The sequence below is a fragment of the Cavia porcellus genome, unplaced genomic scaffold (genome assembly GCF_034190915.1).
Source record: "Cavia porcellus strain 051 isolate PalLab524CR breed Dunkin Hartley unplaced genomic scaffold, mCavPor4.1 scaffold_26, whole genome shotgun sequence".
In the NCBI taxonomy this organism is placed as follows: domain Eukaryota; kingdom Metazoa; phylum Chordata; class Mammalia; order Rodentia; family Caviidae; genus Cavia; species Cavia porcellus.
The window spans coordinates 46,152,774-46,172,652 of record NW_026947509.1 but is presented as its reverse complement, the minus strand read 5'-3'; the positions used below and the strand labels follow the sequence as shown (position 1 = coordinate 46,172,652).

Here is a 19,879-nt window from a genome sequence, read left to right as displayed (position 1 = left end):
AAGGGAGCCAACCAGGAAGTTGATTTTGGTGTGAGACATCGATATGGTGCTGTTACTTTACCATACATATATTCATAAAATTGTTACCACAGTCAAGATAATTAATTCTTCCAAGTTTTACTAGTTGAGTTTCTGGAAGACAGACAGAGAAGCCAAAATTTATGTTTGTTCCACTTGGACTTTTTCACTGGGGAAAAAGTGATACTTTGCTGTCTCAACTAAAGCTCCTAGTTTGATTGAGCAAGTATTAAGATGATTGTCAGAACTGACTGCGAAGTTTGTTTTGTAGGTGTCTAAGCAGGCCAAAGAGTTCCTGGAGTATGTGTATGAAGAGCCCCTGATCGACATCCAGCAGGAGAACCCCATGCTGTACCTTCATGCCGAGCCACTGGCCACTGTGGTGCGCCTGCGGCAGCAGCTAAAATCACTGAGAGCCTATTTGTTCAGCTGCCGGGCAGCGGTCGCTGAGGATCTGCGTCGCAGGTAAGAGTTGTAAATGTCAGACAGCTCCAGTTTGTTTTTCTTTCCCATCCAGTGAGGATAGTCCATTGCTGTCCAAGGACCTTGCAACACCAACTTGCTCTAAACCTTCAGGTCTCCCTCCACCTCTGCACCAGGCCTCCCCCGAGGCACTTCTGTGACACTCTCTGCTTGGTTGGACCAAACAAAATCAAAACAACTTCTCTATGAAAATTGAAGCCTTCACTTATTAAGGTGTTAATCTGAGACACCAGTCACAGGAATGTTTCCACTGATCACCCGTGTGATGTTTTATACTTTCTCAATTTCAACTCCTATTAATTAGCAGTAAACATGAGCATGTTTGAAATGTTTCATAACTAAACATTTTCAGTGGGAAATAACTAGGTGGTTATTCAAGTCTTCTTTTCCATACAGAAACAAACACCAAAGCTTGGTAAATAATGCAAGCAGTAGAGGAAGAATTAAAATGCACAAGCCCAGGATTCTGCATTTTTATTCTTAACATTGGTGCAGGCTGCTTTCCCATAACGGAGTTAACTCAATTCATAGCATACACAAGTCCAAACCAGGTTCAGATCCTTAAAATAAAATTGAAGTTGAGATGTGCTCACTCTCATAGAGTTCTTCCTTTTACAGTTAGATTTTTATGGGCATATAAATTCTCACCGTTGGCATATATGGACTAGTTTGTACTTGAAATGATCGTTGATGTTCATAAGTTCCCCAAAAATACCTTTTTATTTTTTTACTTTTAAATGAAAAAACCAGCAGCATATATTAGTCATGATAAATGCTTTTAGACATAAGCCTACCTACATAAGAACCTTTGGAAAGAATTAAAATAATAGAGCTTACAATTTGAGATCCAATTAGATCCAAAGAAACTATCCAACCCCAGTCATCTGAAGAAGATATTTTAAAAGAAATAAATGTAGATAGTGAGGGATACATAACATCTAGACGAGCTTTCATAAAATAATAATGAAAAAAACAGTTACCATAGAGCAAAATATTTCTTAGTGGTGGTCATTTTATTACCTTGTTGTTCTTCAGAAAGTGGTTGGGATATATTTCTTACAAAATGTAAGCAAATCTTAATTTTAAAAGATCAGAGCTTTCTCTGGAAGCCAATTGAATTATATGTCTCAAGTTAATCTACCAACCAAACTAGATACAAGATTTTGAAATATGCTTGCCTTTACGTCCGTTTCATAGATTGGATGGGGCAGAATCTGCCAAGAACAAGCAATGGGATATTGATTCCTACAGAACTCTGGAGGAGGCACATTGGTTTTTAACATTTTTGTTATTTTAGATTCCCTACACTTAGATGGTATTAAAATGTTTGGAGTTGGGGCTGGGGATTTAGCTTAGTGGTATAAGCGCCTGCCTTATAAGCAGGCAGTCGTGAGTTTGATCCCCGGTACCGACAAAAAGGAAAAAGACAAAAAAAAAAAAAAATGTTTGGAGTTATCATTTTTCTTTCTAATCTGGCAGAGAGAAGTATACAGTATTAAACATCATTCCTTTAGCTTTCAACAGGCTAGGTAGTGAGTGGAAGGCAACTGATCTTGTGTTACTTAACAATCTTAAGTATGCTTGTCCTGGTATTTTCAGTACCTTTGGACTTGGCTCAGAGCTTGTTTTTCTTGTGACTATATTTGTAGATTACATGAAAATCTATACATGGGGATCACGTCAGATACCTTTCTGGTATAATGTTTTGCTTTGGTTAGAATATGCCAAATCAGGACACATATTTAGAAATTAAAGAGGAGGTCTTTCTCTAATGGATGAGTAAGACTCTCCACTCTGTTCCAGCTGTCTAGTGGTTTACCACCATGTACAGTCCTCATGGCCAGACCACCAGGAGAGAAACGAAGTTATAGGAGGAGGGCGCTCCCAAAATGACTAGCATGAGGGCAGCAGTGATTTCCCCTCTCCCTTTGCCCCTTCATTGCTTTACGAACCTTGTATAAAACGAGGCATTGGATGGAAATGGAGAGGGCAGGGAAGGGCAGGGTAAGTGGACATTAACTTACTTACAAGGGCAAATAAGAGACAGTTTCAGGTTCCTTTTTCTTATCTGTCAGTCTGTCACTTAGCATCGTATCAGACACATCCAAAATCCTCAGAAATAGTTGTTGAATGAATGACAAAGAAAAAGAGCAAGCAAGAAAGACAACAGAGCAAATTAGTCTAAGCAATCAGTTGCCTGGTTTCTGAGCTAATTCTCAGTTTTTTCTTCTCCCCAGTTTATTCCAGTGTCCCTCTAACACATCTATCTTGACATCAGTTTCCCTCGCTCTGGTCCAACCTTTGCGTTCGACAAGGTAGTAAAGTACAAATACAGATTTAGTAATATACCCATATCTCACCCAGTAATTCCTCTACTCTCACAAACATGCTGCACTTCAAACAAAAATAACAGTTTAACTCTTACTGAAACATGTTTTGTTGTGGGAATTAAATGGGCTTGTACAATTGAAATTTTTAAATTAGTTCTTGTACATAGTAAGTACTCAGTATTTTTGTCATTAATATGGCTTTCTTTTATCCTATACTATTCTTATGTCTAGCTTCAAAAGTGTTTGATAGACTATTCTACCTAAAAGCCACCCCCCGGGGTCCTCTCTGCAGAATTAGTTCTGTCCTCCTGCTGCTACGACAGGAGAGTGCTGGCGGGGAAAGCAGACTGACCGCAGGGCTGTGGTTCCTAGCTGTACAGCACATGCTTGCCTTTACGTCCGTTTCATAGACTGGATGGGGCAGAATCTGCCAAGAACAAGCAATGGGATGTTGATTCCTATAGAACTCTGGAGGAGGCACATTGGGTTTTAACATTTTTGTTATTTTAGATTCCCTACACTTAGATGGTATTAAAATGTTTGGAGTTATCATTTTTTTTTCTAATCTGGCAGAGAGAAGTATACAGTATTAAACATCATTCCTTTAGCTTTCAACAGGCTAGGTAGTGAGTGGAAGGCAACTGATCTTGTGTTACTTAAAATCGTTTTGACTTACATTGAAATATGATTATTAAGTGGAATAATCTCCTAAGAGGTTTTCTAAGGTGCCATACTTCCTGCTGCATGCTGTCCTTTATATCAGCTCTGCCTTCTCCTGTGACCATAAAAACAGCATTAAAGACGATCCATTCCCACCTAGTAATTACAGGTCCTGTTGTCAGAGGCCATCTCACGTCAATTTCATTCACTTTTACTAGGAATTCAATTTAAACAAGTAAACAAAAAACTAAATGAACTAACACTAGTTAGTGATGATAAACTTATCCAAAATCAGTATTTAAGTTTCATATATATATATATATGAATATATATATTTCATATATATATATATATAATTTTTTTTTCTTGTTAGACATCACTGAAGAAGGTTTCCTATATTTTACCTGAGAACATAACATCTCAAGTGAGGGGAGCTTCGAGACCTGACTAGTCTTTCATATCTCTGATCCTGGTATAGATTAGAAGAGGGAAGAGTTGATAGGAAATAGGAAGGAGAAAAGAAAGCAAGAAACTTCAGTTCTTATCTAGTCATAAAAGGCATTCTCTCCCTGCCTACTTTTACCTCAGCCTAAGAGTGAGCAGCCATTAATCTCCAGCAAGTAGGCCCAGCATGCTGAAGGCCTGTCAGCACCATATAAACAGAATAGAGCAAACTGTTAATATTGCTGTCGTGAGAAAACTGAAAACAGACTGATTAATCGTATTGGCGCTCCACCACCAGGGAGTCAGCTTTGGTCACTGCCTTATTAGGGAAGTCACAGTTTGCTTTTAGGCCTTTCATTATTATGACTGTCCAGTTTTCATCCTCACTGTTTTTATTATTGTTGTTAAATGGACGCCTTGTTCTTAAACCTGTTCTGCAAAGCTTGACTGGCAGGAGTGATTAGTTTAGAAGAAGTCAGTGTCCTCCGTGAAGCCTAAAATGTTTATGGTGCTGACAGTTCACTGTTTCTGAGGACTCCCAGATGGCGACCCTGCTGAATCAGTTCAAGGCCTAGTTAACATCTCATGAGAATTATTTACTGTGTTCACACATGGAGGCGTGTGAAGAACTCAAGGATCCTGACGTACTTAGCTCTGTCAGAACACATCCTGATCAGCAGCCCGGGGGTCTTCAGGAGGGACACTGAGGAGAGCTTGTGCTGTGCACTGCTCAGCATGGTAACGGTCAGGTGCAAAGCTGAGGCCACATCTTCCAGCACACATGCTTTGTTTGGCCTCCAAGAATGGCCCCTGCAACTTCCAGATGACAGAATGGATGCCACCATTTGAACAATCAGGAGTTTTTATCAGTGTATTTTTTTTTTTTTGTCTTTTTCTTTTTTTTTTTTTATCGGTACCAGGGATCGAACTCACAACTGCCTGCTTGCAAGGCAGGCACTTACGCCACTGAGCTAAATCCCCAGCCCCAATCAGGAGTTTTTATGCATACACAAAACACAGCTTTCTCGTTTCTCTTAAGGAGTCATAAGCTCTGACTGCACTTTCTCGTGTAGCAGCAATCAACTGGAGATATGGAGCTGTTCATTCTCTTATTTATTTATTTATTTATTTACTTACTTACTTATTTTTCAATTTTATTTAAGGAGAAAAAGGAAAAAAAGCAGAAAAAGGGTACAAGTTATACAGAATTTCAGAAAAAAAATAAACAGTAGGAAATCACTAGTTAATGGATTACATATTGTCATCTTAGAAATATTTGTTCAAGTTACAAAATTAAAGCTTATATAGTGGACATTCAAACAGTGAGACCAAACAGTTCTGTTCAATGATCCAACAGAACTCAGTAATATCATTGTCTATCTTATACACTTAAATATACATGCAGTTATATTGTTTAGAGCACTTTCTTTTCCTCTCTTTTGTACAATGACTATTACACATTTTGGGTTTTATTGCTCCCACAGTTCTTATTACTTTTTTTGGAAGAGAGTAAAACCAAATGTGATATAACAGAACAGAGTCGGTCAAATCAAAAGGCTGGACATAATAGATAATGTAAAAACAATAATACAAGGTGATCAACAATGGTTACCATAATGCCACCCACTATCTCTAATAGAATTGCCTATAATAAAATTGAACAAAACAGTAAAGAATGAAACCAACAAGACCAAAACATTGGAGACATTACAGATCTTCAAAAGTAGGAAATAGTCAACCAGAATGGACGTCATAATAAATCCCACTATCTTCACAGCTGTTGCCTATACTTTTGAACCTGGTACTATCAAGCAAAACAGAATAGAGGAACATCAGTCAAAACAAGATGGTGAGAGCAATACAGGGCTTCAAATCAAGTTAATAGTAAATCAAAGTGGGTTACTATAATATATCCTGCTATTTTTAATTTATTTTTCCCTTAATTAAAAGGATAAAAATAAATAATAAAATGGAGATTGAGATAAAAGAGGGCATAACAACAAAACAGCTCAGAAAAAAACATAACCATTTAAGCAGAATAGTGTTTTACCACAAGATAATCCCGACATAAAAGTAGTTACCATATTGTCTCTTTCCTTGAAATCTTTGAGTATAACTTCGTATACTGTAGCATGAAATATATCAAAACAATGTAAAACCATTCAAGAGAATGACAGTATTACAGGGTATTTAGAATCAACTAACAGAAAATGAACAATGGTTTCTGTATAATCTCCTTGTCTATAAAAGTTTTTGTTTATACTATCACATATAATAAAATCCAATAAGATACAACATGCTAAGACCAATGGAGACAGAAGAGCAAAAGCTTGATGAGACTTCAAAACAAGATGATTTACTAAATCAGCATTACCTATTGTGACGTCATTTTCTCCAAAATAGCTGTTCCTATCATCCAGTCGTCTCTGCCTCATTTCTGTTGAGCTCTTTTTCTGTCATTAGTTGTCAGTTTGTCTTCTTCATTTTGTTTTCTGCTCCATTCATTGTGGCCTCTCTGCCACTATTTCTGGATTCTTCGTATTTTTCTTTTTTAGAATATCCTGCAGTATTCTCTGTAGAGTTGAATTGGTGGTTGCATATTCCCCTAGTTCCTCTTTATCCTGGAAGCACCTTGTTTTTCCATCGATTTCCAGGGATAGTTGTGCAGGATATATCAATCTTGGCGGGAGGTTATTATCTTTCAAAGCTTGAATTATTTCCCCCCACGCTCTTCGTGATTTTATGGTTTGTGCCAAGAAGCCTGCTGTAATTCTGATGGGTATTCCCTTGTAAGTGATCTGTTTCTTGTCTCTGACAGCTTTTAATATTCTGTTCTTATATTGGATTTCTGGTATTTTGATAATTATATGCCTGGGTGTAGCTCTGTTTGGGTTGTAGGTGGCTGGGGTCCTGTATGTCTCATACATCTGAGTATCTTTACCTTTTGCTAAATTAGGAAAATTCTCCTGGATTATTTCTGTGAGTAGTTTTTGTAGTTCATTTGTTTGTGTCCCTACTTCTTCTTTTATGTTCTTAATTCTTAAGTTATAGATCCTCTTATCATCTTCTAGTCTTTGTATTATTGCTGTTTGTTTCTTTGTTATTTTTAAGAAGTTTTTCATTTCATGCTCCCATATTACAAATCTGGCCTCCAGTTCAGATAATCTATCCTTAGTTTCTTTCAAGCTGTTATGCCAGTTTTCGATAGAGTTTTTAGTTTCCTGGTAATTTCTTTGAATCTGCTTCACATATTCTATGCTTTCTCTATTTTCTCCATCAAACAATTCTCCCCTCTTTTTCTGTTCTTCCATTCCACCATCTGTTTTTTTCTTGGGTGGTGCTTAGCATTTCTCTAACTATTCTGCTTATTTCTAGCTTCAGGTCATTAAAAACTTCATTCCTGAACTTGTCTATGAGGCTCTGGAGATAGCGCTTTATGTCTATTGGTGCGGTTTCCGCTATTGCCTGTTTCTCAGGATTGGGGGCCGAGGGGCCTTTCTTGTTGCTCCCTCTTCCCATATTCTTTGTTCCTTATATATGAAAGCGTATATAGGAGGCCCAGCTTCCTTCCGTGTTGGCCACAGTCTGATTGAATTGCACTGGCTAGGTGTTCCTGCCCACTGCAGCGCACCAGGGAGTTACGGACCAGGCAGCCTATGCGGGATCCGCCCCTGCAGGTTACCTTCAGGTGCTGGGACCTGGGCTGTGCTAGCCTACTGGGTCTCAGCCAGCAGTGTCACGTAGGCTAGGCACTGCTCACCAGTCCCGCTTGAGAGGGGGATACGTGACTGAAGTCTCTACAGCGCCCTGTTCCGGCAAGTCTGCCCGGTCCCAGAATGTCCTCTGTTGGAGTCTCCTAGACCGTGGAAGAGTCCCAGTTTCTCTCACTCACTGCAGGTCTATGCACGGCTCCCCGCCCATCCTACTTTCAACTCTGTTCACCGATTCCCATTCTCAGAGCTTTCACGCTCTGTCTCCCTGCCGAGCTGATTCAGACGCAGCCACGGCGGCAGGAAACCCAAATCTTGGTTTCCAATGGCGCAGGCTCCAGCCTCCACGAAGAAGCTTTATCTGTTCCTGTTATAGCACCAGGATTGCATTCCCACTTGGTTTCTCTCAGCCCAGTTTGTTCTTGGTTCAGCAGGGCATATCTCCTCTCTTGCTTAGGATTCCTCACTCCGCACCATTCCTGGATTCTAAGCTGGGTCTTTCAGAGAGCCTCCATAGCTGCTACTATCTGTCCGCCATGTTCTCCCCGAGCTGTTCATTCTCCATTACCTCTGCCATTTCTGGTGTCTTCCAGTCCCAGTGCTACTTAGTGTAGGAGACTGCCCTGGTTTTCTTAACAGCAGCCCACTTAATTCAACCTTGAATACATATAATTAAAGTTTCACACAGCTCAGATGTTGGATCTATCTCTCATATTTCGGATGGGTGGAAAACATCTCAGATTTAGTTCTCTAAAAACAGAAACAAGAAGGCTTGTAAAACTAGAGGTAGTACCACCGGATCAACTTTGCAGTTCCTCAGAAGATGGGTTGGGGTGCCCCAGGGCTTGGGCTAGACTGTCAAAACATGCTTCACAAGCTCTTGCAGTAAGATGACTTGAGCTGACACCTGGAACTGCAGTCTGCAGTGATTCCTGGTCTCAGCAAAGCCAAGGATTATCGCTGGGTAATCCAAGGAGAAGAATAAAGTGGAAGCACGAATGGAGGGAGTGTGTGGTGGGGCATGAAGTTAGATTTGCCCTGGTTCAGCGCTAGTTTCTAGCCTTTAGAACCAGTTATCAAAACAGTGAGTGGGAATAATAATAGTGACACTGCTTAGGGAAAATATGAAAAATAAGAGAGCTCATGCCTGGGGCAGAGCAGCACTCAGGAAATGTTAGCTGCTGTGGTTCTTCTAAGAAGCCAGTGGGAAGAAGCATTGGAGAGCCAGGACCCAGGACTGTGCCATGGCGCTCGTGCAGAGCACACATCCGTGGAGGCTCCCGATGCAACTCCTGGTCCTCTTGAAGGGGCACAGCAGGGCCTGTCAGTGACTGTGCCCCCTCCTTCCAGCACATTTAGGTACCTTCTTACTCCTGTTATCTTCACCTATGCTACCACTTAAAAAAGAACCAACCAGCCAACCAGCTACCGTCTCCTCCTGTCACCACCACTTCAGCTTGTGTCTTCAAATGTTCCTTGGACTGTGAAGTTCTCAGAGATGTGTCCACTTTCTCACTGCTTCATCCCTTCGCTCATGGCCCTCGAAGCCTGGCTGTGAGTGGCACTCTCTGCTGACACCGTCACTTCCTCCGACTCTGATTTCTTGAACTGCGGGCCATTGTGGGCAGCGCTTTCTTCTAGGCCCTCGTTCTTCTTGCCCTTCTTTGCATTCCAGCACACCCACTCCCTCTCTGCACCTTTGCTGCCTCCATGACTGCCTCCAGCTCCCTCATACTGGGAATGGCTAAGAGTTTGCTGTCAGCCCTGACAACCAGGAGCCAGTGTGGCAACATACTGTTCGTTAGGGGAGAACATTTCTTCCTTGGGACCCTTTCTTAGTCTCTATAAATCCACAGTGATGAGAGAGCAGTCACTTGTTCTGCGATTGCCTACCTGACAGCTTCACTCAAGTGTCAGGTTGAAGTCATTGGATTTGTTTTGTTTTTGTAATATTGTGGATTGAACCCAGAGCCTTTGTACCGAGTCACATCCTTAGCCATATATATATATAGTTTAGCCAAATTCCTGATAAGTTGGGCTAGAAATTAGGTCCTTCTGCTTCAGCCTCCCAGTGTGCCGGGATTATTGAAATGCACCACTTAAAGTTACTATTTTTCTATAAGAAATATATCCACTATAGTCATTTCAGTTTCAGTTAATCATGATATCATTGTCTTACTTTTCCAAGCTATGAACCTCTCTGTGGTCTAAATAATTTGCTTTTTGGACCCTGAAGAACTAGGCATGGGCCGGGGATTTAGCTCAGCAGCAGAAATGCCTACCTTGCAAGTACAAGGTCATGAGTTCAATTCCCAGTAGCAAAAAAAAAAAGTAAAATAAGGCACAGCTTTCCTTTACTTTGCATTTCTATGGTCACCCTTAGTCTTTACTCTTACCACCTTATTTCTCTAATTTCCTACCTGAAATTCTCCCTCGTACAGCTCCTCCTTCCAGGCTAGTATACACATTAACATCAGACACCTTATCAAACAGTGGGTAGATCAGCAACCTGCAGGTCTCGATACTCTCAGTGGAGTATCTTCTCACTGTGATCTGACCCTGACCTACCTACACAACTTCAAATTCCACTCAGTCCTACATGGCTCAGACCACCACCCAGAATCATCATCTGTGTCCCTAGGGGGCCACTTCCACCCCACCCTAGCCAAAGAGACCTCACTTTCATACAGTGTTTCCCACCTCTGCCTGACTAGGCCTCTCTTACCAGCTCAAGTGCCACCTCTTCCCACATGTCCTTAGTGACCGATTCCTTCTCTGAGCTCTTCCAGCAATGATCATCCTGGTCACTCATTTGACACTTAACTGCTGTGGGGATGTTTTCCCTCTCCTTGTGTGTAAATCCTTCGTGGCTGCACTGAAAGACTCATGAAGGCCAAGCTTTTCCTTATAACCTAAAAGAGAAGACTACCTATGGTAGTCAATGAAGGCTTATTGATAATTATGTCATGTTTGTAGAATTGCTCCTTGTATGTATGATAATAATGTTTTTATTGATTAATAAGGACTTCCCTAGTAATATAGTATTTGTTCTTTATATAACAGCTCTTTAAGATTAGAAGGACAGGGGGCACTGGGGCTTTAGCTCAGCAGCATAAGCGCCTGCCTTGCAAACGCGTGGTTGTGAGTTCGATCCCTGGTACTGGTTTAAAAAAAAAAAAAAGGACAGGGGCTGGGGATTTAGCTCAGTGGCATAAGTGCCTGCCTGGCAAGTGCAAGTTTGTGAGTTCGATCCCCGGTGCCACAAAAAAAAAATGAGGACAGAGGGTCTTTAGAAAAAAGTGAAGAACCGTGACTTATAAAGGTGACCAGGTTCCTAAGTAGTAGAATCCAACTGAAACTAGGTTTTCTGATGCTTAGATCACTGCTGATTCCCCAGTGAATTTGCTGTTAGTGATATCCAGAGACCTCCATACTCTAAGGGGAGCCACTGGTAATTCTCCTGAACCTTTAACTGTGGTCATTCAGGAGAGTGTGAAGGAAATATGGGAGGCAGCAGATGGGGGCGGGTGGGGTGGGGTTGCTGTGCTCACTGGCAGGCTGTGTCAGTCGTGGAGAACCAGGCATGACCACTGGCTTAGCGCCAGTGAGTGCATTTTCTGTAGGTCACTGCTCGCTAGACCTTTCCATCTCCTAGGACTGTAAACTTAAAAACATGACAGTATCTGTAGTTACACACATCCAAGGCAGACATAACAGCAAAACATTACCACCTACTTTTCACTGCCACTTCATATAAGAAAATAGTAGCATTTAAAACAGGACAGCCTCGGAAATCCAACTGCTTTTTGAAAGCAAACAGATTTTAAGATCATCTTATTTTTTTCTCTCATTTTACCTTGGAATGCTAAAAAAACATCCAGACTGCCAGCAGCTATTTGGACTAGCTTTCCAGAAACCCCAATTCAAGTCATACTATATTTCTCTCTTCTGAGTATTGGTATTTCCAGTCCAAGGAATGTGGTTGCTTGTGTATGCCCACTCACTATCATCAGAACTGGGATTTGAGAAGTTGGGGTGGCTGGTAAATCCAAAGTTCCCATTTTATATAAACTTAAAATTAGTGTGTTCCTAACACCAGTGAAGGCACTGTGAAACCCCCTCTCCTAGTTGCTTAAGGCAAAATTGTGTCCATTCTTAGGGAGCCTTTGGTCCTAGACATTTGTCAACTTTAATCTTTGGCTGTGGCCGTTTAGAAGCAACTTCATGACTTGACTTGGAAATCTCAAGAGAATACTAAAAATGAATCTGCCTTCTAAGCTACCATTTCCTGTGTCACATTTTATTTAAAAGTACAATTATAGTTACGCAAGCTCTCACTGAAATATTAATTTTACTGTATGATGAGAAATTTCTATCATATTGATTGCCATTTTTATTGACATTCTCCTGATGAGTATCAGAAACAAGTGTATCTGTGTGTGTATGTGTGTGTCCTGTCACACTATTGTTGCTTCCTCTTTCTTCAAGCAGTGTTTAGTACTTTCTCTGTTACAGTAATCTCCATACATAATCACTTGATTTACCAAGACTTCTTTCCTACTCTGGTCCTTGTTAACCCAGAAAAATCTGTAGTGAGTTCACAGGAGGTTAAGGCTAAGTCCAAACGTTGAAATGTTCTTTGTACCTCTAATAACATATCAAATTAACATGTCTGAAGCTGAGACCCTCATTTCCACCCCACTGCAAACTACCCCACCTCCCACCCCTCAGCCTTTCCCATCTCTCTTAATGGCACCACCATCCAACCATTTATTCAAGCCAAAACGCGTATTACCATACACCGTGGTGCTTCATTTAGCTTGTCTCCCCCTCTCAGCCACTAGGTACAGACATGGAAGTTGTGCATTGCTCAGACTGCAAGCATGTGCAGTGGCTCTGCCGTCCTTACGGGTGTAAGCTGCACAGGTCATGGCTTTGTATCCATTTTGTTCACTGTGTCCCGAGGGGTTGGGACACTACCTGACATGGGATGGGAGTTAGTTGCTGAATAAGTCAGTTAGGTGAATGAAGTACTGTTACCAAGGTTCTGTCCACTCAGTTTGATCAAATCGATTGTTTTTTCTTGTAACAAAAGATAACTGTCCAGGGGGCTGGGGATTTAGCTCAGCGGCATAAGCGCCTGCCTTGTAAGCAGACAGTTGTGAGTTTGATCCCTGGTACCGATAAAAAAACGAAAAAGACAAAAAAAAGATAACTGTCCATCATAGAAAATAAAAATAAGAAGGCCACTCTCCTACCACTTCAGTATATATTGTTCCAGATCTCTGCAAATGCTTTTTTCCCAGTAAAAATGTTTTCATACTATACCTACTGTTGTTAGCCTAATCATTTAGTATGTAGCATTTGTGAATGTCTTTTCATGTCAGTAAACATCTAAAACATCTTGAATCACTGAATGAAAATGGTGTTTTAATGTGTAGGTATACCTACAAGCCATTGATCTTAGAAGTAATAATAATTATTTTCAGTGTGCTCCCAAAAGATCACATGAGCAGTCTAGTAATAAATAAGCTGCTAGAGTCTTGATTCCCCGAAAGTCAGACAGAGGTGAAAGGATTGTGTGACGGCGAAAATAGCGCTTGCTGCTGTGACTCAGACTTGCTCAGTTCAGGAGGCTGGTTTATTAAAAGTGTCTTCCCAAGGGCAGCCTGATTCTTAATAACAGACTTGCTGTGTCCCTATGCTGCATAATAGGAATGTCTTACCATCAGTATTTGAGGTAGTGGTGAACATTGCATCTTAAAAAAATAAGCCCATTTTAGCAACAATTTATTGCTAAATTAATCTCAAAAAAGTAACTGTTAACACTTCCAAGTGTATAGATAATACTTCTTAACCTCAGTAAGTGAATATAACTTTTCATGTTCTCTGAAAGATCCAAAGTAGACTTGTGGCCAGGGTCCAAGCTAGTGTATTAAAAATGTCATTAACTGCAGTGGGGGCTGTTGCCTTGACAAATCAGCTGTGGAATCTGTCAGGACCCAGACTCTACTAAAATATAAGATGTCATTTGGATAGTTTTTGAAAGCAAAATGTTTCTATTCTACTTCAAAAATTCTTCTTCTCTTTTTTCTGTAAATCTGTATAACTTGTACCATTTCTCTGCTTTTTTTCTTTTTTCTCCTTAAATAAAATTAAAAAAAAAAATTCTTCTCTTGATGACCTTTAGAGGTGTGGTTTTCCAGTCTTTTGCCTTCCTAATGTCCCAGTTGCTCTTCCCCTTCCTTTACTTCCTCCAGAGGTCTCCTTCAGCCAGATAGATACAAACCAGCCCCATGACTGTTTTGCAAAAGTCATTGTTGCTCAATATTAAACATTAATGAACTTTGAACAAGGAACTTTGTAAGGATAAATATCAACTGCATTAAGCTATATATATATATATATATATACATAGCATGTCTACCCCCCTTCTCTTGGGGTGTGTGTGTGTGTTTGTGTGTTTTCCTGGAGATTAAAGCCAAGACATGCCAAGAAAATACTCTGCTACTGAGTTACAGTCCTAGATCTTATTTTTTGAGACAGAGTCTCCCTAAATTGCTGAGGCTGGCCTCAAACTTGCAATCATCCTGCCTCAGCCTGCTGATTAGGTAGGACTTCCATGCCCATCTTATACATAGCTCTTACTGAGAAAGTCTTTATAAAAAGTTAAGTGATTTTGTCTTACTCTGAGATTAAATGAAATATACATAACCTTTAAAAAATCATTTTCTGAGACAAAAGATGCCATCCCTTTGTTATTATTGTTAAAAAATATATATACTGGACTTCCGGGAGAACATGGCGGATAGATAACAGCAACTACGGAGGCTTTCTGAGATACCCAGCTTAGAATCCAGGAATGGTGCGGTGTGAGGAGACCTACTAAGCAAGGGGAGATATACCCTGCCAACCCAGGAACGAACTGAGCTGAGAGAAACCAACTGGAAATGCAATCCCAGTGCTATAACTGGAACAGATAAAATCTCAGCACGGAAGCTGGAACCTGCACCTCTGGAAATCATGATTTGAATTTCCTGCCGCCGCTGTGGTCCCAATCAGCACAGCAGGGAGACAGACACGAAAGCTCTAAGAGCGGGAATCAGCGAACGGAGCTGAGAGCTGGACTGGGGGGAGGGGGAAGCCCTGTATCGACCTGCAGTGAGTGAGAGGAACGGGGACCCTTCCATAAACTAGGAGTCTCCACAAGAGTACATTCTGGGACCGGGCAGACTAGCCGGAATAGGACGCTGCCATGACGTTAATCACATATTCCCCTCTCAAGTGGGATTGGTGCGGAGCGCTTGGTCTGGGTGACGCTGCTGACTAAGACCCAGTAGGCTAGCCCAAACCAGGTCCCAGCGCTTGGTGGTGCACCTAGCAGTGGAGCTTTCACTAGGTTGACTTGGAGGGGCTGACCCAGCAGAGGCTGCCCAGGACTGTGTCTCCCTAGTACACTGCAGTGGGTGGGAACACCTAGCTGGCAGATTCAAACAAACTGTAACCAACAAAGAAAAAAACTGGGCCTCCTATATACGCTTGCATGGAAGGAACAAAAAGTATGGGAAGAGGGAGCAACAAGAAAGGGTCCTCAGTCCCCAATCTTGAGAACACTGATCCAGGAAAGGTAAACGCAAAGGAGAATGAGGACAGAAAACATGCAATATCAGACACGGCACCAATAGACATAAAGCAATATCTCCGGAGCCTCATAGACAAGTTCAAAAGTGAAATATTTACCAAAATAAAGCAAAATATAAGTAGAATAGTTAGAGAAATGCTAAGCACTGCCCAAGAAAAAACAGACGGTGGAATGGAAGAACAGAAAAAAGGGAGAATTGCTTGATGGAGAAAATAGAGAAAACATAGAATACGTGAAGCAGGTTCAAAGAAATTACCAGGAAACTAGAAACTCTATCGAAAACTGGCATAACAGCTTGAAAGAAACTAAGGATAGATTATCTGAACTGGAGGCCAGATTTGTAATGTGGGAACATGAAATGAAAAACTTCTTAAAAATAACAAAGAAACAGCAATAATACAAAGGCTAGAAGATGATAAGAGGATCTATAACTTAAGAATTAAGAACATAGAAGAAGAAGTAGGGACACAAACAAATGAACTACAAAAGCTATTCACAGAAATAATCCAGGAGAATTTCCCTAATTTAGCAAAAGGTAAAGATACTCAGATGTATGAGGCATACAAGACCCCAGCCACCTACAACCCAAACAGAGCTACACCCAGGCATATAATTATCAAAATACCAGAAATCCAATATAAGAACAGAATATTAAAAGCTGTCAGAGACAAGAAACAGATCATTTACAAGGGAACACCCATCAGAATTACAGCAGACTTCTCGGCACAAGCCATAAAATCACGAAGAGCATGGGGGGAAATAATTCAAGCTTTGAAAGATAATAACCTCCAGCTAAGATTAATATATCCTGCACAACTGTCCCTAGAAATTGATGGAAAAACAAGGTGCTTTCAGGATAAAGAGGAACTAGGGGAATTTGCAACCACCAGTTCAACTCTACAGAGAATACTGCAGGATATTCTAAAAAAGAAAAATACCAAGATTCCAAAAACAGTGCAGAGAGGCCACAATGAATGGAGCAGAAAGCGAAATGAAGAAGACAAATTGAGGGGCTGGGGATTTAGCTCAGTGGCATAAGCGCCTGCCTTGCAAGTGCGCGGTCATGAGTTCGATCCTCGGTACCGATAAAAAAAAAAAGAGGACAGATTGACAACTAATGACAGAAAAAAGAGCTCAACAGAAATGAGGCAGAGAAGGCTGGATGGTAGCAACAGCTATTTTGGAGAAAACAAGACATCATAATAGCTAGTTCTGATTTAATATCATTTTGAAGTCCCATCAAGCTTTTGTTCTTCTGTCTCCAAAGGTCTTAACATGTTGTATCTTATTGGATTTTATTATATGCAATAATATAAACAAAAATTTTTATAGACAAGGAGATTATACAGAAACCATTGTTCATTTTCTGTTAATTGATTCTAAATATCCTGTAATACTGTCATTCTCTTGAATGATTTTACATTGTCGTGATATGTTTGATGCTAGAGTATATGAAGTTACACTCAAAGATTTCAAGGAAAGAGATACTATGGTAACTACTTTTATGTCGGGATGTCTGGTGATGAAACATTATTTTGCTTAAATGGTTATGTTTTGACCTGTGCTGTTTTGTTGTTATGCTGTCTTTTATGTCAACCTCCTTTTTTTATTATTTACTTTTTTTAAATCTTTTTAATTAAGGGAAAAATAAATAAAAAATAGCAGGATATATTATAGTAACCCGCTTTGATTTCCTATTAATTTGATTTGAAACTCTGTATTGCTCTCACCATCTTGTTTTGACTGATTTTCCTCTATTCTGTTTTGATTAATAGTACTAAGTTTGAAAGTATAGGCAACAGGGGCTGGTGATTTAGCTCAGCGGCATAAGTGCCTGCCTTGCAAGCAGGCAGTCATGAGTTCAATCCCTGGTACTGGTGAAAATACAAAAAAATACAAATAAATAAATAAATAAATAAATAAATAAAATAAAAGAAAGTATAGGCAATAACTGTGAAGACAATAAGATTCATTATGACGCCCATTCTGGTTGACTATTATCTTCTTTTGAAGTCCTGTAATGTCTTCAGTGTTTTGGTTTTATTGGTTTTGTTCTTTACTGTTTTGTTCAATTTTATTATAACTGATGATATAGGCAATTCTTTTTAAGATAGCAAGAGGCAGTATGGTAACCATTGTTGATCACCTTGTATTTTGTTTTACATTATGTATTATGTCCATCCTTTTGATTTGACTGACTCTGTTCTGCTATGTCACATTTGGTTTTACTTTCTTCAAAAAAAAGTAATAAGAACTGTGGGAATAATAAAACCCAAAATGTGTAATTGTCATTGTACAAAAGAGAGGAAAAGAAAGTGCTCTGAAGGATATAACTGCATTAAGTGTATAAGATAGATAACCATATTACTGAGTTTTATTGGATCATTGAACAGAACTGTTTGCAGTCTCACTATTTGAAAGTCCACTTTATATGCTTTAATTTTGTAACTTGAACAATGATTTCTAAGATGACATTATGTAATCTATTAGTAGTGATTTCCTACTGTTTATTTTTTTTGAAATTCTGTATAACTTGTACCCTTTTTCTGTTTTTTTTCTTTTTCAACTTAAATAAAATTAAGAAAAAAAAAAATATATATATATATATACCTTAAGGATTTGAGCTAGATACATGATAGCTGTGATATAAACTCTCACTTTTATAATCAGATGCCTAATCACAACCAAAACTACTTCCCAAGTATTTTTACTCCAAGCTTTAAATTGTTGCTAAGAAACTTAAATACAATTCTGAATGAGCAGGTAAAAGAGACCCTTATTTCCTATAACTATCTGCCAAGATATAATATCTGGTCCAATCTTGCCATTTTTTCAGCCAATGAGATTAGCAAAATGAGGTACCTAGAAAAATGATTGAAGCTTATTTCTTTCACATGGGTTGCTATCAAAAATATCTCCCTTTGATTTAAAATTGTTTTTCCATTAACTCTGAGCATAGCTAGACATAGAAGCCCTATCCACATCCAGCCTAATGTAACTATTTCAGGAAGACTTTGCAGCTCATCTCAAGAACATCAAATTGCCTCTCCCTGGGTAGCTTTGTGGAGCTTTTTGCTGATTTCAGTGTGGGTGCGTGTACCCTCCCAGGTAGGCTGTGTGGTGCTCTCAACCTCACACTTACCTCCCCGGGAGCACATCTTCTTGAAAACCAGGAACGCTGTGTGAATAAATGGTTTTCTTTTTTAAATTACTCCTTCTGCACCGCTGTCCATATTCTCCTTTTAGACCCATCATTTCTAATCAAATTCTGGAGGTTTGTATTTGATGTCATGGTGTTTTTGTGGATGTGTTGTATGTCTTTCTTTAAAACCTGTCTAAGCTGAAATATTTCTATTAGAAACTTCAAGAAAAAAAATCCTCATTTTAACCATTGGTTTTTAAAATGCCAGTTGTGTACCTCTGAGATGCTGAGCTTCAGGAAAATCATAATATGAATTATTAAATCTATGAGAACCCTGCAAAGAAGCTCCTTCTTAGAGCCTGACCAGTCCCTTTTCTTTGCAGCATCAGGTCTTGGTGGGAGCTGAGTTGAAGTCCTCAGAAATTGTTCAAGTTAAATAAATCTTGATTTATTTGACTTAATGTCATAGAACAAAATAGAATGAGCCCCCCTCCCTTTTGTTAAGACGACTGCCTTTGATTTCATAGGCAAGTAACTCTGAATGTTTAACCCTAAATAGCATCTAATATAAGGGCTCTGAATCATATGTGACCCTTTTCTTTTTAATTTTCATCTTTTCTCACCCCTCTCATGACAGCAATCTATAAATGAAGCCCAAGTTACTTTCCCAGCGTGTCAAGTAATTCTAAAAATGATAAAATAGAAAATGTTGGCGCTAGAAATGATTTGTGCCGGTTGGTTTTTATAGTCTCTTTGTGGGTTTTAACAGGGAACTTAATAATGCTACCTGCCAGCGCTGTGATTTCCTTTGATGAATGAGAGAAGTGTGGAGTTGACCCTCTTTATCTCTTCTGTCCTTTGGCTTGAGTGTCAGGGCCGACCAGATGAACTTGTACTGGCTTGAGCAGTGCCGTGCATGTGATTTGCCCACTGCTGCCAGGCCTGATGATTAATAGAGTTGTGGTGCAGCGAGGTCACTTAATGCACAGAAAGCCTTAAACATAGCGGCCTCATCAGAAAACAAAAGACAGCGACCTTTTGCAGCAAGGTTCCTGTTTACCAAAGGATGGCTAAGCCAGATAACCTTCAGTTAGTTTGCAGCATTTGGTTCCTAATTGTTGAAGTTTGTGGGTTACAATGGAGAAATTACTAATTACTTTTGTAACATGTTAGTAAAAAAAACTCGGAGCATTTCAGTTAAGAAAATACACGTAGGTACCTGTGTGTATGTGCATATGTGATGGTGTCTTGGAAAGAATTTCTAGCAGGGTGCCCATGCCGTTTCCTGTTAGCTCTTCCAGGGCCAGGCTCTGTTAATTACCCCTATTTCTGTGTCTTCTGTATGTTCCTGCTTCTGTATGGGCTTCTTAATTTTAAGACACAAATATTCAAGTCTCTTTCTTCATTAAAAAAAGGAAGCTGTTGTAACTTAGCCCTACATCCTTGTTTT

At 39.8% G+C, this 19,879-nt stretch overlaps 1 protein-coding gene across 10 annotated transcripts in view; it reads left to right on the top strand.

Annotated features, from left to right (window-relative positions):
• Plekhm3 (pleckstrin homology domain containing M3) overlaps positions 1-19,879 on the top strand; it is a 175,320-nt gene that overhangs the window by 75,487 nt on the left and 79,954 nt on the right. For all 10 annotated transcript variants that reach the window (XM_013157563.3, XM_003474190.5, XM_063237367.1 and 7 more), the window contains one exon: positions 290-483. In XM_013157563.3, the coding sequence (XP_013013017.1) occupies positions 290-483 (194 nt within the window). The remainder of the gene's footprint in view (positions 1-289; positions 484-19,879) is intronic.